This window comes from Microtus ochrogaster, linkage group LG4 (assembly GCF_000317375.1).
Source record: "Microtus ochrogaster isolate Prairie Vole_2 linkage group LG4, MicOch1.0, whole genome shotgun sequence".
Lineage (NCBI taxonomy): Eukaryota > Metazoa > Chordata > Mammalia > Rodentia > Cricetidae > Microtus > Microtus ochrogaster.
This window is the reverse complement of record NC_022030.1, coordinates 61,007,813-61,030,022: the sequence shown is the minus strand read 5'-3', so window position 1 is coordinate 61,030,022 and position 22,210 is coordinate 61,007,813. Positions and strand designations below refer to the sequence as shown.

The 22,210-nt window shown below is 46.3% G+C and overlaps 1 protein-coding gene across 3 annotated transcripts in view; it reads right to left on the bottom strand.

The window, feature by feature from the left end:
* Positions 1-250: 250 nt before the first annotated feature.
* The window catches only part of Col6a3 (collagen type VI alpha 3 chain), a 79,913-nt gene continuing 57,953 nt past the window's right edge, over positions 251-22,210 (bottom strand). For all 3 annotated transcript variants that reach the window (XM_026786350.1, XM_005361704.3, XM_026786349.1), the window contains 17 exons: positions 21,438-21,500; positions 20,681-20,731; positions 20,506-20,541; positions 19,997-20,059; positions 18,967-19,029; positions 17,409-17,441; positions 17,290-17,326; positions 17,171-17,182; positions 16,589-17,082; positions 14,967-15,063; positions 13,733-14,431; positions 12,398-12,500; positions 10,464-11,218; positions 8,508-8,771; positions 7,126-7,209; positions 1,757-1,921; positions 251-1,005 (listed from right to left, as the gene is read on the bottom strand). In XM_026786350.1, the coding sequence (XP_026642151.1) occupies positions 992-1,005; positions 1,757-1,921; positions 7,126-7,209; positions 8,508-8,771; positions 10,464-11,218; positions 12,398-12,500; positions 13,733-14,431; positions 14,967-15,063; positions 16,589-17,082; positions 17,171-17,182; positions 17,290-17,326; positions 17,409-17,441; positions 18,967-19,029; positions 19,997-20,059; positions 20,506-20,541; positions 20,681-20,731; positions 21,438-21,500 (3,033 nt within the window). In that variant the 3' untranslated portion in view covers positions 251-991. The remainder of the gene's footprint in view (positions 1,006-1,756; positions 1,922-7,125; positions 7,210-8,507; positions 8,772-10,463; positions 11,219-12,397; positions 12,501-13,732; positions 14,432-14,966; positions 15,064-16,588; positions 17,083-17,170; positions 17,183-17,289; positions 17,327-17,408; positions 17,442-18,966; positions 19,030-19,996; positions 20,060-20,505; positions 20,542-20,680; positions 20,732-21,437; positions 21,501-22,210) is intronic.

The following is a 22,210-nucleotide window of genomic DNA, read 5'->3' as shown; positions in this document are numbered from 1 at the left end:
GAAAAATGCTGTCTCTAACTTAAAAAAAAAAAAACAGTTTGGTATACCTGGTATACCTGGCTTGGCTCTAATAAACAGTGTGCACCTGGATCTTGTGCTCCAACTCCATGACCTCCTGGAACATTGTCCCATAGGGTCTTCTGTCCCCTCCAGTAAAACCAGAGGCTGGGCCTGAGCCAAAAATCCTTGGCCTTGGGGAAATCTTGACAGCGAGCAATATAGAAACAAGAAAACCAAGACCACAAAACCCATGACACATTCAATATACTTTATTAAAAAGTTTCTTTGTATAAATTTCCTAAAATTTTCAACATTAAATCCCACCTCCAAACTCCAAGACAACAACAATTAAAAAAAAAAGAACCCACATTAAGGGAATGGCAAAAATATTCTCTATTACGACTTTCTTTGAATTCTTTAATCGAGGCATTTGTCCCAACAGTGCACAAAGATGAAGGGGATCTACTTTCTTCTAATTAGATCATTTTTCAGAGAACTTTAGACGAAGGAAGTTGCTTAACCTCTAATCCAGGAAACTAGGGCCAGGAAAAGGTTAGACTCTTGCTTCTCCATCTAAGTCATGCAAATACAGGAACATGAACCAAGCAGAAATGTACAGAGTAGCTGTGACATTGAGACTATGTTCTAGACATCGCATTTGCCTGGCACAGGCATCCAAAGAAACTCCAGCTGGAATTCGAGTTTATAGGAATGTTCACATAAACACCAGCAGTGGCTAGCTGTTACATAACGGTCCAAGTATACGGTAGAACTGCCTGGAGACGGAGAGCAGGGTCCACAGACACGTTTAGCACCATATCGACAGGTCACGTGCAGAGGCTTTCCTCCCGAGGTTGAGTGTCAATCAAAGCAGGAAAAGGCACCGTGCTGGGGCATCTACCCAGAGCTTCTATAAAAAATGATTTGGAAATGGCCGCCTCCTTCTTCTCCCAGAGGTACGTGTTGCCGGAAGGCCATGCTTGGGTTCCGGTCAGGCTGATAAATCTGGGCGTGGAAAGCATTGAGTGTGGAAGGAGGAAGAGAAGAATGAGGCAAGAGATGGGGAGAGAAGAGAAAGAAGAGAGGTCATCACTAGACATAAAAAATGTTGTGCTTATCGTGGTGATGACCCCCAGCCTCCAGCCTTCCTCACTGGATTCTGGGACCTTCGCAACTTCAGGTCTGAAATCGGAGCCCACCCTGAAGGAGCCCAGCCTCACCCCCACTTTGTGCACTAGCCCTCTCCCCACTCTGACCTCAGGCACTGGGCCATTGCTTACAGAATTTCCCACTGTGATGGAAAGACCAAATGGTCCCAGAGCCAACATTATGGTTTATAGGAAGTAAAATTTGTTTAAAATGAATACATGAATGTTTATCGTTAGTTTTCTGTTACTGGTCATTATTCTTTTCTAACAATCATGTACAGTGTGACATTTCTAAAGAGACAAGGACGTGGTAGCGTTTCTGATATACTTGGCTCTGTGGTTTCTAACTGCCAAAGATACACATGTGCTTCCAGGAAACAAATCAGTCACTAAAATAACTAATTTTGTGTGGCTTTGTGTGTGTGTAAAATTAAAAACCATATCTCTTTTTGGTGTTTCCATTGGCACATTCTATCTGAGGATACAATTTAACTTTGTTCAGGTTTTCCACAATCATTGTAATTCAAATATTTCCCAGTGGTGAGGTTGCTAACCCAGACCTCTTCCCATACGAGAAAAAGATGAAACCAAAGGGAAGGGCCACTTACCGGGACTGCACATCTTCTCACATTCTTCCTGGGTCTTGAATCTGTTCTCATTGCCCCCGCAACCTCCATACCAGAACCTCTTGCAACCTTTCTCGTTCATGTCATAGTGCCATAGCAACTTAAAGTCGCCACAAGTCCCACCGTCTTTGGGCAGCTTGCAAATATCTGGAGTATCAAGGAGAGAAAGGAGCGCCAGTCAGACGGTGCCAACAACTCAGCCTCCAGAGTCCATGTCAGAACCTAGGGGAGGATCTCAGGGCTACAGTAGAGAAGGGTTTCATGGTAGGAAGGCTGCAATCTCCCCAAGCCTCAGTTTCCCCACTCTTACACTGACTGACAGATGAGTCACTCTCGGGATTGCAAAAAATAAATAAAACCATACCAAGAATCTCCTATGAGCCAAGACTGAATAGCAACAATAAAATGACTAACTCCACCCCCACACAGACATTTCACTCTCTAAGCCATTTGCTTCCTAGTTCGCTCTGTCTTCAGTGCCCAGAGAAGAAACTGAATTCTCAGACCACGGACTTTTCCACTCCTTGGTAAAATGGTATGAAATTCCATTAGAACATACTTCAAAAGTAAAGCTGCACATTCCACAAAGAAAGTAGATTGAAAGTTTAGATAGACTGTAAGTGGGCACTCTTTTAAAACAATATTTTTACTTTATTACTTATGTGTCTGTGTGCTACATCAGATTCCCTGAAACTAGAGCCAGAGGCAGTTGTGAGCAGCCTGACATGGGTACTGGGAACTGACTGAACTCTGAACTTCTGCAAGAGCAGTAACCACTTTTAACTGCTGGACCTCCTCTCTGGGCTCTCAACAGATGTTCTTTATGACAGGTATGTATACACACACATGTGTAGCAAGTTTCTTCCCAGCCTCTCACATAAAACTAACATGGAGATGAAACTCCTTGCCAAAGCAGAAATGACCCAAGGCAAGGCTGTGAGGGAACAGGAATTAATTTTCCCTCCAGTTAAGGAAGTGCATGTTTTGAATGTATACTTGAGCTGCACCCCAGCTGCAGAGGAAGGCCAGGTCCTCTGGATGCCTACAGAGGTGAGTTTACAGTGTGAGAGCCGCGAGGTTTCTGTTTACAGAACTTTCTGGCAAACTCTGGAGTTTGCTGGGGAAAAATGTGCGCATGTAAAGTGCTTTAATCCAAAGGTCTGGAAGTCAAAGCCTGCTTTCAGCAAAAGCCCTGGGAGCAGATAACATGTGTGTGTCTGTGTGCATGCGTGCATGCGTGCGTGCGTGCGTGCGTGTGTGTGTGTGTGTGTGTGTGTGTGTGTGTGTGTGCCAGCTACCAGCCTGACATGCCGTTCTCCCCACAGAGGGCCACCTTCATTTAACCCTGTGCAAACCAGAATGTGATTGCTGTAGTAAGCGTTTCCTTGACCAAAATCAAGAGGGCTCAGTCAAAAGTAGTCAAAATATAACTGGAAATGTGTTCCTCGGCAGTTCCTGGTTTTAAGAACACAAATTGATCACCTTGGGTACCAGCAGAATTGATGTGTGGATACAAGATTCTGCCAACCCTCCAAGGCAGGTGTAAGTTTCTGAAGCCAGAAACCCATGTCTACAATTGAGGGTTAATGTTTCACTTCAGTTTTCAGTGTGGTTGTGACTAAATTTTGGGCTCTTCCTTTGAGGGTTTATAAGTCAAACACTGTAACCAGTTAAGCGGCCTTCTCCCAAGAGATCACCAGCCTTAAGGACAGCCAATGAAAGCAAGCAATTTTTTTTACCTATTTCTCTCAAGTTGCAGAGTTTAGCTCTTTAAATTGTTATTGACATAAATTTCCCTCCATTGCACCATGTCATGCCAATCAGTGGTAGATAGAAGATAGATGGATGGATGGAGAGAGAGAGAAGGAGGGAGGAAGAATCTATCCATAGTGGAATATAGCTAACCAAATGGTGTATTTCCATATTAAATTACTTTCTATCCTATCAAAACAAACTACCAAAATAAATAAATAAATAAATCACAGCATGCACCAACTGTGAGTCATATTTTGGTGTCAGAAGTGATACTATGAGAAAAAAAGTGTATCTTAGAATCGATACAACAATCAAATTTTGGCAAGCATGGGCCAACCATTCATTTGGAGTTGTGCAATTGACCCAGTCCTACCTCCTCTGATAAAATGCCGTCAGCTCTACAGACTGGTCATTTTCCAGATAAGTGACAATGGACACCAAACACAGGACGAGGTCTTTGGCTAGCTTTGGCATTGACACTTTCTTTCCACAAGAATGGTTAAGCTATTGATTTGCATTTCATTTGGTAATAGAGAAAAAAAATCAATGCTCTTAGTTAGACTTGTTTGGTTAGAAATTTTCACTTTAAACTGCAAGATGCAAAGAAAGAATTCACCCCAAGGCTTCCCCAGCCACAAGTGAGATGAGAAAAAAAAAATAGTTACTAACAAAGTTCTAAAACTAAAATTAACATCCAATGCACAGTCCTTGCAGTAACAAGCTCGTGGTTGTCAACCAGTGTCCGCACACTCAACCTCTCCCTGCCTTCCCAAGTGAGATAAAACCGAAGGAATTGTTCAGCTGTTGCTAAGGGCCCTGTTTAACAGGCAGCGGCCAGACTACTGTAAAGTGGCTGCATTGTGATATTTAAGAGCCAAAGAAAATAAAAGGTGGAGTATGTGGAGGGGGGGGGGCTTATGGAAAGTTTGTCTTGCTTGGTTTTAGAAACACATATTTTAAGCATTTCAAATGTGATATTTCAAAGTCTAGAATCTTGAAATTAGCAAGCAATGGATGGCACCATAGGTCTGCCAGCAGAATCAACTTTTTCGTCTTCAGGCTAGGTCTGACAGAGGCACAGTCCTCTACCAAAGCAACAGGCCTCAGACGGAGGACGTGGAGTCAGAGTCCCCTCCCCTTGTGGGGCTGTGTCAAGCCACAGACATTCACCTACAGCCTCAGGCTGGGTGCTCCAGGCCCAGCAGTGTGAAGGATACAGATCGTGGGCTCCATTAGAAAGCAAAACCAGCATCACCTCTTTTTCACATAGTGCTGCCTGTCTGGCTGGAAAATGCCTCCCTAAATCTGAAAGCAGCAACTCCACACTGAAACACAGAACAGCCTGACCCAGATTCGTGTTTCAAGATTATGCTGTTTACACTAACTAAACACTGTTTATCCAGTCTTATCCTTCTGAGATACACATAAAGGAAACAAAACCATCCCTGAATCTTGCTATCTAGGAGTTCCTCTAAGCCATTTTTTCTCCATGAAACAAGAATTTGCTAGAGATTTTGTATTTTCTACTGCCAAAGAGGAAAAAGCTGGTAAATGGAACACTCAGTTTTCTGTGCCTTTGAAGTGTGTGCATACTAGGTCTTCTTCAACTGTTTATTTTTTATTTTTTTCTTCCTAAATTGTATTATTACTATTACTGTGTGTGTGTGTGTGTGTGTGTGTGTGTGTGTGTGTACGCATGCATGATAGGAGAGAAGGGTGTGCCACAGTGTGAGTATGAAAGTCAAAGAAAAATAGAGAGTAGGTTCCCTACTTCCACGTCTATATGGATTCTAGGGGGGGTCAAAATCAGGTTGTCCAGCTTGCATTGCAAGTGCTGCACCCACTCCATCATCTCACTGCTCCGTAACCAGTATCTTGAAGGGAAATCTGGAAGAGCCCAGCTACAGAGATGTGGCTTCTCTTTGAGGTCAGTCTTCTTATTGGGGCCTTCTAAGTATACACCGGAATAGACTGTGAGCCAGGCAGGAGACAGAAGCATCTTAAGCCTGTGGTGGCTCTTCAGTGTCGCTGCCGCTGCAAATGCTTCTTACAGAGGATGACTCACAGAAAAAGGACACTGTGAGAGGCATTCCACTCCTCCTGATGGACCAGAGTACCACACCATCTCCACGCTGACAGAAGCTTGCACTCTGAGGGCTATGAAACAGCCTCGCATCTAAGTTCTTACGGAATTTTGAGTCCTGTTAGTGCTGGCATCTTTGGCTGACCCATCCTAAGTCAAGTATGTTGAATACTGCAGTAATCACTTCCTCAACGCTAAGGAGATGAGCCAAGCCTCTGCTCTGCTAATTGAGCATGGTAGTTTGCATGAGAATGACTCCCACTGGCTCGTGTGTTTGAACATTTGGTCCCCTATGCTGGCTAGTTTATGACAATTTGGCAAGAGCTAAAGTCATTTGAGAGGAGTGAACCTCAATTAAGAAAATTTCTCCATAAGATCAGGTTGTAGGCGATTAATTTCTTAATTAATTTCTTAATTAGTGATTGATGGTGCCATCCCTGGGCTAATGATCCTGGGTTCTATAAGAAAACAAGTTGAGCAAGCCATGGGGAGCAAGCCAGTAAGTAGCACCCCTCTATGGTCTCTGCATCAGCACCTGCCTCTAGGTTCCTGCCCTGAGTTCCTTTGATGATGAACAGTATCTGTAAATGTAAGCCAAATAAACTTTTTCCTCCCTAAGTTGTTTTTGGTCATGGTGTTTCATCACAGCAACAGTACCCTACCTAAGACAGAACAGTTTGAGAAGAGTTAGGAGGTGTGGTTTTGTTGGAGGAAGTGTATCCTGGGTAGACTTTGGGGCTTTAAAATCCTCCCACCACCCCCAGTGAGTTCTTAGCTTGTGGACCAGGAGATGGGCTCTCTGCTACTCTGGCTGCTTGCAGCCTGCTACCTCTGCTCCACCATCATGAATAGACCCTTATTCCTCTGAAACTGTAAGCCCCAAACAAATTCTCTCTTCCATAAGTTGCCTTGGTCATAGTGTCTTATCACAGCAACAGAACATTAACTAATATAGGGGGCTACTGGTTCTTAGACTCATATTCCAAGGACATAAGTCATGCCTGTCACTAACAGACACACTCTGGCCCCCAAAAGAGCGGTCTACAAGACCAAGCCAGAATGTGGTGTTTCGGGAACTGGAAACACATCCGAATCCTCGTGTTCTGTGGGGTCTAATCTGGTTGTCTGGTGTTTCCTAAGCAGTTTCTTATAGGTAATTCAATGAGTGAGTGAAACCCTATTCTTTGCAGCACCGCAGACCACAAAGTCAACCCTAGTCTCAATCTTAAACCGAGAGAGGAAGTGACTAATAGAGACAAGCATGCTACCCACGGGCTCAGAAGCAGCTCCCTCCAACTCCCTCCAAAGTACGGTGACAAGCATGGCTCTCTGCATTTGAGTCAGGCAGTTTGCAGAATGAGATGAACTCAGCACCAAGAGCCCCCTTGGAACTTACCCAATGGAAGTCATGCCAATTAGTCTCAGGCAGGTGGCCTCACTTTCAAAAGATTCACAATGCCTGAGCGAATACTCCCTGAGATCCATCAGTGGGTCTATTATTGCCATGACTCACCTGTTTTAGTGAGAAACAATGGTTCTGTGTTCACCATTAGATTGATGGTCGAACTAGACGCTGGTCGCGCTGGCTGGGCTTTCTCTATAAAGAAAAGAAATGTAGGCAACTAGTAGTTGACTTAGAAACTAAAAGGACTGGGAATGCTAAGCCACAGATGTACACTTGCCTTTCCAGAAATTAATCTCTTAGGTAATGGGGTGTTGTCAGAACATAGAAGTCTGTACTCACTACCGATGTTGTAATATACATGTTAAATCCACCTGTTTGAAAGCAGGTGAAGGGATCCCCTGACCCAGAAGAATGGTGTCCTGGAGTTGGAGACTCCCTAGCCTGGGGTTACTAGTGGGAATTCATTTCTCCAAGAATGATTCCACCATCTGAAGCATGCTGAACTAAGGAGATGCTCCGCCCACATCCTTGAGCAGAGGGGTCAAGAATAGAGGGATGAGAACCCAGAACGACTCGGAAAGAAGAGAGGTATGGTCCCGAGTGGTTTAGAAGGGCTGGAAATGAAGGACATGGTGGTGTGTACATGGTGTAAGTCCCAACCACTTGAGAAGTGAAGTAGGAAGATCATTTGAACCCAAGGGTTCCAGGACAGCCTAAACAACATAGAGACCTATCAATAGTAATAATAATAATAATAATAACAATAATAATAGTAATAATAGAAAATTACTGAAAAGGAAAGAGAGAAAAAGGCCTGAGTAAAGTGTACAGGCCAGCTGAGTACGGGTATGTAGGGCCAGGGAGGGAGAGACTGGCAGACCATCTGGTGTCAGACCCTCGAGTCAGACACCTCATGACTCTCCACACATCGAGAGTTCTTAAACTCCTCCCTGGCTCCCTAAGGATTCACTTCCATTCACTGAACTTGGAAACAGGAACAGGTAGTGTCAACAGAAACCCCAACATCTCCACAGCTAGGATTCAAGACCCATTTCCCTAGGAGCTGCCCTGGGTGGGATGAGCTAAGGCAGAGCAAATCTGGTCTCCCCCATAAATTATCCCAGAAGCCAAGGATGAGAAAATTGTATAGGGGGCTCCATCTTCCATGTGGCTGCTGTGTTTTAGATTTGCAGGGTGCAACCTAAGTACCCAGGATGGACAGGGTTTGCGTTTTATTTTATTTTTGGTGCCTGTCATGGAACTAGCTCATGTAGACCAGGCTGGCCTTGAACTCACAGAGATCCCCCTGCCTCTGCCTCCCGAGTGCTGGGATTAAAGGTGTGTGCTACCGTCACCTGGCCCAGATTTCACTCTTTAATTGGGTTAGTGCTTCAGAATAGACTCAGTACAGCATCCGTTGTTTTACATCCTAATTGGCATGCCATGTGGAAATCAAGAATTAAGTGCTTCCAAATGAGTCGTGCACTTACTTGTGTTGAAACTTCCTTGGTAGATGGTTCTGGCCTGGGACTGCAGGTAGGCGACCACAGCCACATGATACATCTGTCCAGGCAGCAGGCCACTGACGACACGGTCAGTGACAGTGAGGTTTTGTCTCAGAACCAAGGACTGGTCATGGGCCAAGGTTACAGTGAGGTCATAAAAATAGGAACTAGAGGGCTCGGGCCGCTCCCAGTGGAGTCTGGCGCTGTTCTCTGAGACTTCAGAGACCTGTACTTCTCGAAACACTCTCGCTGAAAGAGCAGAGCAGAGGGCAAGGTTAAAAAGTAAAACTCCTCATGACACAGAACACTTCACACGGACACATGGGAGCTTCAGAAGAGGTCTGGAAGATGTCAGCGGACAGCCATCCCAAAGCTTGCCAAGAAAGGGAACCAATGTCCCATCCATCAATCAAATCCTCCATCAGCCTGCATGGCATGTCACTGCACAGGAACAAAGCTGCCCCCCCCACTTCTTTATCAATAATGCACATAAATAACTGCTTTGGTTTTTCTCTCAAAAATCACTTGGTAAGATGATACTTTAGATACTAACTTCCAGCATGATAGTAGAAAGTTAGGTGTGCAGTACAAAACCCGTCCTGGGATTCCAAGCCATGGAAAATCAGGACATGTTAGGCTATGGCAAGAACTGGTTGTCAGGAGGTCTCAGCTCTCCCTCTGCTCATAAAATGAAGATAGTTTCCACTGTTTTGAGAGCATGTATATTCTAGGCTCCTCTTCTTTTGTAGCTTATGGCATTCTGTAGACTCTTCCTACCTCTTTGAAAGAAAGGAAACAATGATCCTCCCTGGGTCTCCTTAACTCACCCATCCCTCGCTAACAGACTGAGGGATGTGCTTTCCTTGGGTCAGAACGAGCATGCGTGTCAGCCTCTGAGGAACAATTATGTTTCTGAGGTGCAATCTCTCACTTTACTGAACAAACCCCGGTACTGACACAGAGCTCAGTGTGGGACCCCTTTCTGTGGGCATCTGTATTGGAAGGAACGGAGTGATTATCATGGCTCCAGCTTAGATCTTTCCAAGTCATATTACAAGGGGGAAGGTTTGGTTCCAGAAAGAAAGAGAGAAAGAAACAAGGGAGGGAGGAAAAAAGGGAGGGAGGGAGGGGAAGGAAGGGGAAGGGAAGGGAAGAGAAGGGAAGGGAAGGAAAGGAAGGAAGAGAAGGAACAAAAGAAGGAAGGACAGCTATGAATGTGGCCCCACACAAAATCATAAACTTACTTAAAATATTACAAAATGTTTCCTGTGTAACTCGATTACGGAGTTCTCAAGCTTGAACTTTGGCCATGACCATGTCACGTGGCAATGTCAAAGAGTTGGACAGACTCCTGACCCATGACCCACGGGTGGTGAGGCCATGGGACCCAGAGAAGAGCTTACTACTGCTGTGTTCCTAAACCAGTGTGATTCCCAGCTGCGTTCTAAATGCTTATCTTTACACCCACAGGTAAGTACAGCTATCACCCCTCATCAAAGATGCTTCTCTTTTGCAACAGAGACCAACTGATAGGGGGGTACCCAGCACTAACTGATACATCTACAACACAACCTCTACACCTAAGGCTCAGGGAACATTATGGAAGAAGGGAAAGAAACGCTGTAAGAGCCAGAGACACAGGACATCTGTGGCAGGGAAACTACACCCGAGGAAGCAGGATTGGCAGTAAGGGAAGGCGTTGCCTTCATCAGGACCCCAGCAGCCTTGAGAGGTCGTAAGAGAAAAAGCTGCTTCGTGATACAGAGGAAAGCAAAAGCGATGTTCAGACAATCCTCTGTCATGGCTAGCATCTTCTACAGTCTGTCATCAGCTATTTCCACTGTGGATCAGCAGCCTACCCTATATACCGGCTTCCAGGGCCATAGCCTCGGAGTGGTAAATGCATGCACCAAAGATGGCTCTCTAGTCATCTTTTCTTACCCATGGGCTTAGTAGTGGCTGGCTTGGTGGCAGCTGGTTTGGCCTGTGGCCTGGAGGTCTCTGGCTTAGTAGCAATTGTCCTTGAAGCAGCAGCAACGGGTCTCGCTGCTGCGGGCTTTGCTGCTGCTGCCGCAGGTCTGACTGTGGCTGTGTTCGTGGCCACGGGTTTGGCTGCCACATGCTTGTTGGCAGAGACTGGCTTCACAGCGGCTGGTTTAGCCAGGACAGGCTGAGCTGGGGCTGGCTGAGTATGCATTGGTTGAGCAGGAGCTGGCTTATCAGGGGTTGCTGGCTGAGCAGGGGCTGGTTTAGCAGGAGGAGGTGCTGGTTTAGCAGGGGCTGGTTTAACAGGGGTTGCTGGCTGAGCAGGGGCTGGTTTAGCAGGAGGAGGTGCTGGTTTAGCAGGGGCTGGTTTAACAGGGGTTGCTGGCTGAGCAGGGGCTGGTTTAGCAGGAGGAGGTGCTGGTTTAGCAGGGGCTGGTTTAACAGGGGTTGCTGGCTGAGCAGGGGGTGCTGACTGAGCAGGGACAGATTTAGCAGGGGCTACTGGTTTAGCAGGGGCTGGTTTAACAGGGGTTGCTGGCTGAGCAGAGGCTGGCTTAGCAGGGGTTGCTGGCTGAGCAGGGGCTGGCCTAGCTGGTGCTGGCTTAGCAGCTGGAAGATTCACAATTGCTGTCGGTTTGGTTGTTGTCATTGGCTTCATTGTGGTCACAACTTTGGGCGTAAGACTTGAATTAACATTATACAAAGTGTTTCTGTTAAAAACAAATCAAGCATTACCTGTACCCATACTTTTGCATGTTATGTGGAACAGAGAATCATAACCCTATGATATATAGGAAATTTGTGGTTTTAGCAACATCCAGGTACTGGTATTGGTAGATTTTATATAGCATTGCATGTACTATTTCTTACTTTTAGAATCTACCACTAAGAAAATATTGAACAGCATATTAAAATAGAATTATTTGAAACAATTACATCAATTATAAATAAATCGGCTATGCTATTTTCAACTGATAAGAAAAGATGGAAAGCAAAGGGGACAGGGGAAAATGTCTAACAATGTTCTAATTTAAACAGCTAACTGAGTCATGAATGTCAAAACCAGTACTATTTGTTTGCATATAAAGTATCTCCTCATTAGGGGAGGTAGCTCACACTTGTACTCCTGGAACACTGGAAAGATGAGATAGGAGAATTGCTATGAGTTTGAGATCAGCCTGGGCGACAAAGTGAGATCTCCAGGCCGGCATAGACAACACAGTAAGACCATGTCTAAAAAAGGTCAAAAGGAAAGGAGAGGGAGAGTGGGGGAAGCAGAAGAGGAGGCAGAGGGTTGTGTAATGAAATACAGCAGACCCTCAACTCACTTCACACTTGCCACACTTGAGTCTAGGCTAGCCTCGGGGCATATGGACCCATAAAATGTGGATTAAAGCAACAACGTTCTAGAATGGGCTTAGGTTTCAAGAAACCCTATACTTAGTCCTTTTTCTTGTGAAAACCCTCCTGGTCAATTTGTGAACAAGCTCAGGCTAGACCACTGGAAGACGAGAGGTCCTGCGGAGCAGAAATGAACCTTCCCATCTAAGACAAGGCTAGACCAGCCTGTCCATAGCTAAGAAACATGGTCATCAACATGAAGGAGGCCAGCAGGGAAACAAAGGAAGAAAAAGCACCCAGCTGAACCCAGTCAGAAATTTCTAACCCACAGGACTGAAAACTACTCTTGTTTTAAATCTCTGAGTCCTGGGTGTTTCGTTACACGGCAGAGACTAACCAATACAAAACCTGCTTAAGAACTCACATTACTTTAGGGAAGCCGTATTGTCTGCTTCAGTGTCTCCACAAAGCTTGGGATTGGTTGGAAAATTCTGCCCTACAACCTCTCTAGTGCTATGGCCATTTGGTATGACAATTACAATACTTACACATGTCTGTGGCCAAACTTCACACCATTCTTCACTGGTTGGTCCCCTTGGAACCAGTCACACTGTTTCCTGATATCTGGAGGCAGGTAAAACGCATTTTCACCTAGAACAGGGAAAAAAATCAAACTTCATGAGGATCATATGGAAATTAAAATTAGTGTCTTGATGAGTTGGGTACATCACTACTTGGGTGACTCCGTTTAAAGACAGTATGTCCTCAATGGGAAAAAGTAGAACAGAATCGACGAAACTTTAAGTAGAAAGTATAACAGGTTCCAGACATGAGCATCAAGTTATAATCCAGTTATGTTTGTGTTCTCCGAACGTTTTGTGGAGCATACTCTTCTTTCCCCCTGGATAAGGCTGAGGCTTGCCTTTGCTTCACATTCTCCTGGACTGTTTTGTGCGGGAGGCCTTCACAATGTGAACAGGATGTTGTTCAAGGGGCTCGGCTTCCTCTTCAGTGGTAAATATTCAGCATGGGCATGATTTCTTATGTTTGATAGACCGCCCTCATTCATTTGATATGTGACCTGTGCTGATTTGCTGGGAACTATACTATGTCCCGGCAAATACAATGAACTGTTTGTTCCTGTGGAGGATGCAGTCTCCAGATACCACAGAGCTAGAGACAGATGACCCATAAGCCACATAACTGACACCCTAAGTCCAGTGTGCAAAGGTGGGGACTACTGGAAATTAGTTTTTAAGATAAATGCAGAGCAGGCACTGAGATAACAAAGGAAGAAATGAGACGGAGGGTGTGTCCCACCCGGAGGCAAGCATAGGTCTGACAGCAAATCCCAAAGCAACACAACCCCTTCTAGAACTTTCCCTCAATCCCCCCAGCAGGATAGACTCCCTCTGGCACACCAGCATACTGGGTCATGCATAGTCAATGTGTGTTTGGTCCATTTGTAAACTAGTTGTGAACCCTTTGAAACACCATCAATGTCTCATGGATGGAAAGTACTAGTCAAATGGGCAGACTACAGCAGCATGGAGACAAAAGGTGTGGCCTATGTATGCCCTGTTGACTCTAGCTCCTAACTCAAGGCACAGGGTCGTCTCACACACACACACACACACACACACACACACGAACACACACACATATGTAATGTGTGTGTATGTATATATACATATATGTATACATTGTGTTGAATGAATATATATACAAATAAATACTTATATTGTATTAATATACATACTGGGTGCATGAATGAACAAGGTCACATCAGCACATAGATGTTTATATGTGTTTTCTGTGACTGTTCTCCCAGTTTTATTACCACAGTATGGACCAGAATATACTATGTGTGGCATAGGACTTACTGTTGACAAAGGACGGGAGCAGTCTTCCAAAGCGCATCAGAGGCTCCTCGTTGAGCTCAGTTGATTTGTCCACAAGCTTGAAGAAGACATCATTGGGCTCACTGGCGAAGCTGTACACCTCCTTGACATTTACCTTCCTGCCAATGCCCAGAACCACGAAGAAGTACCCTTTGCACTTGGCCTGCAGGATGGCTCTCTGGGCCTCCTCCAGCTGCTGCCTCTGCATATCACCCGTCAGCATCAGCACCACAATTTTGAGGTCCCTTGGGTTTGGTGCACTTTCAAAGACGTTCTCTATGGTGTATTCAATAGCATTGCCCAGAGCCATGGTTCCCTGCAATTGGGTCATCCTCCTGCTAAGGAAGTCCAGCAGCTTTTCCTTGGTGCCGTAGTCTGTCAGTGAGAATTCCACCTTCACAGGGGGAACACTAGCATTGTCCATGGACTCATAGGTGGCCTGCTGCACGACAGCCACTCTGGCAAAGTGCTGGGAGGCTTTAGGGTCTGGACTCAGGTCCAGCTGCCTGACCACGTAGCCTATGTACTTCTTCATCTCATTGAACTGGAATAGGGTGGTAGCCTCTGAGCTATCCAAGATGAAAGCCAGGTCTATGTCCACATCACTGCCCGCTGCCCTCCGGTCCCTGAAGGAAGGCCTCCAGCTGCCAAATCCACAGGATGGGTCGATATTGCAAATGTCTAGAAAAAAAGTATAGTGGCCTATTATCTTGTGGTTCCCTCAGCATCCCCACCTTCTGGGAGTCAGGTACCACTATCAGCACATGAGACAGAAACTTTGCTGGGAAGGATGGCACACACCTACAATCCTGGCACTGGGGAGGCTGATGCAGGAGATTGCCAGGTTGAGGCAGCCTGGGATACATACTAAGACTATGCCTCACTGCCCTAACCGTGGCCAGATCTCAGTTTCTGACCCCTCATTTCACTAAATGAAACTTGTCAATGACTTAAAGTCATGCTCCGTGAAGCTCAAACACTCTTGTCACTTGCCATTCCTTAAAGAAACACGTTCTAAAAATGCTTTTGAGCCAAACGTGTAGGCTCTAGATTCCAAGATGAGAACATCCTTGCATGGCCTTTACATTGGTAAATATAACGAGCCTTGGGTCTTAACCGAACTAAGCTCATCATCGTCACCCCTCATTCAAACGTTCCTCTGTAGTCATAACATTAGTGGCTGGGCAGACCCCCCAGGCCCATACGGACAGCTTACCCAAGCAAACATGGCAGGTGAGGACATTCTTCAGGAAGTCTGTGAGGTCCCCCCTTGCAGGCAGAACCAGGGCATGTCCCACTGCTGTGTTATTGATCTGGTTTAGACAAGGGGAGATGTTGGGGTGGACACACACATAGGGAGTCATTATGCAAACAGGGAGTAGGGACAAGACACAAACAATGAGATAAACCCCCCCCCCCTTGGCACAGCACCTTTTCATTTGGACTCTGGGTACTTAGATAGTTAATTAGGCATTAATAAACAGAGGGGGATAAAATATTATAGTGGTGGTTTTAGCAAGGGCAGAAGCTAGCAAACACTGATCCATCCTTTCCCAGTTTCCTCCAGTTTAGACAGTGACAAGGCAACCAAGAACATCACTCCTAGGAGATGAGAAGGTCCTGCCCATCCTAGCCATGGGCATGTAGCATCCGTGTAAGGAGTCACAGATGTGAATGACTGAGGAGATTCCTGTTGATCTATGGAAACTGTAATACTCTTACATGCTTCTAAGTCGCTCAGCCTACACAAAGTAAGATGAACAAAAATGTTCGCTCGTAAGAACTCATGGCCAGGAGCCCAAGTTTAATATTGAACTCCAAACCCAGTGTCTGACCTCAAACCAGCCTAGTTTGGCAGAATAAACAATGAGGGATGGTGGCCCTGAGGGAACCTTAGCTTGCTGACACAGAAAGCAGTGAACCCAACTGGTAAGGCACAAGATTCCATGTCACCCAGCCTCACCTCCCAAGAAAGAAACCCAAGACACAGAGAGGGGTAATGTGACATGCCTATAAGGCAGGTGGCAGTGAGGACTAAGGACACCTAATTCTGGTGAGGGATTCCGGTCCTTCATATCTATTATCTATGAGTCTTGACTAGTGTCGCTAGAAGTGTCTCTGAATAGACACTGCTGGTTATTTAACAATTAAACACCCAAGTGCTGAGAGTGTGTGTCTTCCCCATAGGCTGCCCTAGTGAAGGAAAGGATTTCACAGTGGGACAGATCTTGAGGCCACTCGTATTTTGAGGACCTCCCTGAGAGGCTGTAAGACCCCATGACCAGCTCTGGGAGAGTATCCTCCAGAACAGAGTGGAGCGAGCTATATCCAGTGGATGGATCTCAGAGTTTGGTGGCCCAGCAGCTTCTCCACACTTGGGGTCCTCACTAATCCCAAGATCTTCTTGTCCATTGGGTGGAAGTTAAAGTACAAAGCTTAGAAACATTGTAGGAAGCAAATGCCCAAGACAGGGTCATCCAAAACTCAAATCAAGCCATTTGGGGGGGGGGCAGAACTATCCCACTCCACTGAGTGACAGAATTCACTCAAACCAACACCCTCTACCTGCCCGGTAAGGACACAGAGCCTTGCTACCCAGCCAGAACTATTAGCATGTATGACGGGACCTGGAGGGAGTAAGTTACAGTCCCCTGGTTGTTGGTTGGTCCAATGCTGAAGCCATAGGCTGCTCTAGACACCCCACAAGAGATCTCAATTAGCCCAGTCCCATAGGACCCTTTAGAAGACATAGACCATGAATCCTTGGTGGAGAACACGCATTCCAGAGAGCCTTCTCAGGAATAAGGGGGGAGGGGGACCAAAGCACAGAGCTCAGACCTGCAGAGCATTGATGAGCTGTCGGTCCTCCTGGCTTGTAAGGAACAAGGGCGTGATCCCTGCATCAGAAAGCTTGAGTACGGCCTCTCGGAGCTGAGGGGATGCTCTCGTGGGCTTATTGCTGAAGAAAACGGCCACTTTTCTCATCAGAAATCCACTCCTCACACGTTTAAATGTGTTCCTGGCCACGAAGGACATTGCGGTCTCCAGGCTCTGTTGCTTAGATGTCAAGGCCACTTGGAGATTCTGAATGGTGTCTAACAGGGCAGACTTCTTCTTGGAGTCAGCAAAGCGGATCTCTGTGGTCACCTCGTTGTTATAGGTGACCACAGCCACTCGGGCACCCCTCGGGCAGTTGCTCTCAGCGATAGTCAGATCTCCCACAATCCTCAGGAGCACGTCTCGCATCCGGCTGAAGGTGTCCTGAGTGACCCCCTCAGAGGTGTCCAGGGCAAAGGCAAGTTCTGTTGGGAATACAGGGCACTCCAGGGGCCCTGTGGGAAATGGGGGTTTCAGAGACAAGTTTTACTCACCCAAAGGAGCCTTCTCTCTTCAGAAGGATGCGAAATTACTAAAACTCACCATAGCAACAAGCTACAAAGGAAACAAGGAGAAGAAAAGATGAAAGTCAGGTCTGTTGGTTAAGAATGCCGAGCATAAAAACATGATGCGCCATAAACCAGAGAAGAGCGAATACTTACGGCATTTGTCTTTGATATTCTGGATGAGGGCACATTGCTTGGAAGGAAAAGGAGAGTGTTAGAGAGGGCAGGTGACAGGCGTGCGAGACAATAGTTCACTCTGGACACTCTCTACTTACATCAACAGAGTCGCCTCGGTTGCCCTTGTGACCCTGCAAAACCAAGCAAGGACAATCTGAGAGAGGAAGCAGATGCGTACGGTGTTGAATTAGAGGGGAGGGGGACTAATGAGGAGGGGGCAAGCACGATCAAGTCATGATATGTACACTGATGGAAACAGCAGAGGAAACCCAATGGGCTGTGTTAAGAATCATAATAAAGAGAAAAATAAAAAAACAAAAGGTCACTTGTTAGCCTTAGGATCATGATGGGAAGCAAAAGACACTGCACATAACCTTGAGCTTCCGCAGCCTCTCCATCTAAAATCGATTTCATTGTTTGAATAGAAGAAAGACACTTTTGAAGACCAAGTGTTCTCCCTGGGAAGTGAGCGGAGTTTGAAGAAGCACCCATCACACTTGGAAGTTCACTGTCCATCTAAATAACTTGTGAATCTAACCATAACCACGTGGGCCCCTCTCAACTGCCCTTAGCAACAAGCACAGCTTCTCCTGGGAACACAGCTTCTCTACCATGCACATTCTGCACAACCCGGTCCCTGGAGAAGTGAAGGTAAGGGATGCCCACATTGTCCCCTCCATGTTGAAAGTACCCCACCTCTGCAGGATTCTACACTTAGGCTCCAGAGACCGACTCATGACTGCCCTCTTTGTCCCTGTGTTTGGTCAACCTGATGGTCAAGCTTTGCAGGCTACTTGGCTGGCTTTTCCTGAAGCAGTTACTTTTGGCTATTAACCTGAAATAACTGTGAGCCACCCAATTAAGTGCGTCACTCCTCCGTCTTGCAACCATTATATTCCCAGACTCAACCTTCGTCCCTTGGCGCAGTCCCTCAGAGTTTCCCTCTAGGAAGCTTGGCCAGCTCCTGGTTCATCTTGTCCATTCTTCCTTGAACCTCATGCATTTCAATAGAGGGACAAACCAAACATGGAAACAGTGGTAACAGTCACACAGGTCCCTTCTTGGCCCTGGGGAAAGCATGACTGATGGATTCTAAACAATGAGTCAGTGGCTCCCTTGGGAACTTTATAGCCACAGCAAGTGTTCCCCAAACCCAGATTTGGTCTAATTGTGCAACTTGTGCAACTTCTACAAGATGCACGCAAACGTACTGCAACTTGCTCTCTCCGAACAAACTAAGAGAGAGAAATTACAAAGGCTGCGGAGAAGCACATAAAACAAATTTAGAGCTCAGTGGCAGACCGACAGCTTGCCTGCTATGAATGGGGCCTTGGGTTCAATTCCTAGTACCACAAAAAACATGGTTTTGTTTTCTTGTTTATGGTTCTAGGGATAAAAGCCATAACAGGCACATGCTCTGCCACTGAGATACATTCCCAGCTCCTATAAGACATTTTCAAACTGCAATATTTCGGAACTCAAATGTACTTTTCTCCACCGTGATATCAGAAGGGAGGAAGTTTAATGAACAGATAGTCACACAAGTGCAGGGAGCGTTTTTGAGACCGAACGATGATCGGAAGTGTTCAGAGCTCAGACATGCCCATCACCCTTCCTTCTACCTACCGACTTGTTAGGAACTGGATGGATACTTACAGATGGTCCTGGGTAGCCAGGATCTCCCTTCTGTCCAACTATCCCTGGAGGTCCTGAATTTCCCTAGAGGAGGTAGAAGATGGAACATTCTTAGCCCCTGTAGGTGGAAGGGTGGTAGGAGGGATCCATTCCAACCTTCTCCTTTGAGAAGTCTCTCACTTCAACAGGGCTCAATTGTCTCCAAACTTCAGGGGTAAAGAACAAATGACCCCAAAGAGCTTCCTTGAGCCTTCACAATTTATACTCTGTCAGGCTTGGGTAAGATAGAAGATTGTCCCAAACCATCACTAAAATTCCTCTGAGTGTCCAAGATAATTAGTCCCTGCCAATCAGTTAGATAACTGGTCATGAACACCACTAGCACATTGTTTCAAAAGGATCAAGACTGACTGTCTTCGTGGTCAAATTAACTGGGTAGTTATTGTTATTAACTATATTTAGGCTACAAACAACTATTAGTAGCTTATATCTATATCTGGACCATGAATTAAGATTCCATCCAATATTAGGAGGGTAGATGAATGATCATTGAAGAGAAAAATTCAGAAGCAATAGTAGCTAAAGTAAGAAGTGTCTCAGAAATCAGGGAATGAAGAGCCCATAGCCCAGGTATGACTCACCTAGGATGCTGTAGGCTTTCTGAGCAGCCTGCACCCCCATTAAGCCCTGTTCTGTCACATCTGAACAGACATAGCCAGATGGGACTATGAAGACTGATGTCATCCAGCCTGGCACCTAAGCCTCCCTGGAACCATGCTGGGGTAATCTGTGCGCTAGTGACTTTTGAGACATGCTATAGAAAGGGCTGTCAGGGCCTCCCCCAATGGGACACTGCTGAAGGAAGACAGAGCAGAACACAGCTACGGTGGGCCATGAGGGCACTGGTTTGATACTTGGAGTTTCCTGCTACCACCTCTGTTGTCCCTGATCAGGCTGAGAAAAAAATAGGATGGCCTTTTAAAGGCTCAGCATCCCATCCCATTGCCATGAACCTGCTCATTTCCATCCAGTCAGACATGGGCGTACTTACCCTTCGGCCTCTGATGCCTTTGGGTCCTGGTGGTCCATCAGCCCCTGGCTCACCAGGAGTACCCTGGAAAGAGAGCCAAGAAGAGAGCCATCAAGGTCTGCACCAGAAGGTCCTGCTGAGAGTCCCTGGGGCAGAAGTCCAACAGGCAATCTAGACCATACTTTCCAAATAGTTCACAGGTTCGCTTCTACAAATGGCTCCAGTGTATTGGTGCCATTGGCAGGGACTAGATTTATTTCATCACTGGTGTTACTGCCACAGGGGTTATGGCATTTACAGGTCCCCAGTTCTTCCACTGTGCACATAACTTCAAGCACTATGGACAGTGAGCACTGAGCACTGCCGCCTCCATTCATACAAGAGGGAGCATCTCAGAGAGCGCAGGGACTTTCCCAGTGTGGCCCTTAAGTGGCTGGCCCAAGAGTAAAGCTGAAATATCAACTTCAACTCATGGGAAAACCCAGGCTTATCCACAGCAATGTTTGTGCTCCATCACCTAGGGCACTCACCTTTGGTCCTGGATACCCAGGGAATCCTCTTTCTCCCTGTAAAAGACAGTAAATGCCTCAGTACTGGGTCCCAACTTAAAGCCATCTAAAATCAATTTTCATACAAGATGGGAGAAGCCACTGTTGGTGACTCTCAACAACAGGGGTTTCCTCAGGAGCCTCCACAGATACATACTTTTTTGCCTCTCCGTCCTTCGCTGCCAACCCCGTCTCTCCCATCATCTCCCTAAGGGGAACAGAGAGAATGTTACAGCAAGCCATTGCACCAGACACCTCACAACCACCATGCCATGCCATCCCCACCCCCAGCGGAGGGGGTGTGCATGAATGGTTTTGGACCAGAGGCCTAGAGAAGGAGGCCCTCCGTCCCTGTGCCCTCCTCCACAGGTGTGGGCAAGGTTGTGTCCATAGAGACGCTCAGATCTATGTGACCATTTATCTATGAGGCTCCTTCAGAGCAGGAATGGTGACCTTGACCTCTAGGACCTCCCGAGTCTTCTGTGCTTAGGTCCTAATCTCCGGTCCCCAAGGCCTTCATGTCACCATGCTACCCATTCCAGACAGCCCTCTTCAGGGCTCCATGTCCCCAGGCCTGTGCCCACACCACGTGAGGCACTCAGAGCGAACACGTTAGTTGTTCCGCAACAAGGGGACTGTGTTGGAAAGACATATCGGTACTTTAAAGCCTGGGATTCTAATCATCTGCTGGCTGGCCCTTTCACAGTCTTCAAGAAGAGTGGCTCTTTTTAAAAATCTCCCAACCACCTATAGATTTATTTTCCATTCATAAAGCTGCCAATGAAACAAAACCCACTTTGCAATGAGCAGCTTTCACAATTTTCAACCACATTCCCATTAAGTCAAGCAGGGGCCACAACAAGCCTCTCTGGGTCCCGGCTTTCTGCACCTATCAGCACGATCAGTGGCCTTACCGTCTCCCCACGGGGTCCACGGTTCCCGATGCCTCCCTTCGGCCCTGGCTCTCCTGGCTCACCCTACACAGGGGAAGAAAGGATGACTCCTGGGGACCCGAGTCCCACAATTACTGTCCTGATGTCGGGGGTAGTGTTGTACTGGCGGGTGCCTCATAGTTCACCTTTTAGGTTTCCATGAGATTTCTTTTTAATTGTAGTAACCCAGACACAGCAAGACAAGGGTCACATGCTGTTTCATGCAAGAAATGACAATGGGGAAAGCATCATAAGAGAGTGGAGACCCGTTACCAGTAGGGACGGAGCGGGGAGGAACAGAGCACAAATGAGTAACAGGTACCAGCATGCAGTTTGGTAAGAGTGGGATGTTCTAGTGGGCGCTGTGGGATGACTGGAGTTTAGAACAATTTATTGTATATGTCCACCAGAAGAGAGTGTCAAGGGTCCCAAGACAAAGAAATGACCGTTTCTCTGATCTTATCATTATATGTATGTATTAAATTAATAGGTTCTGTTACATCCATAACTTTAAAATGCTAAGTGTAGGGGCTGGGGAAAAGGAAGCAAGTGCTTTTGTCTAGTCCAACAGCCTGAGTTCAAACCTGAATTCCATGTGGTGGAGCAAGAAAAGCAAATCCAACCAAATTGTCCAATGACTTCCACACACCCACTGTCGTGTGTGCAGTGCACCACCACACTCATGATAGATAGATAGATAGATAGATAGATAGATAGATAGATAGATAGATAGATAGATAGATGATAGATAGATA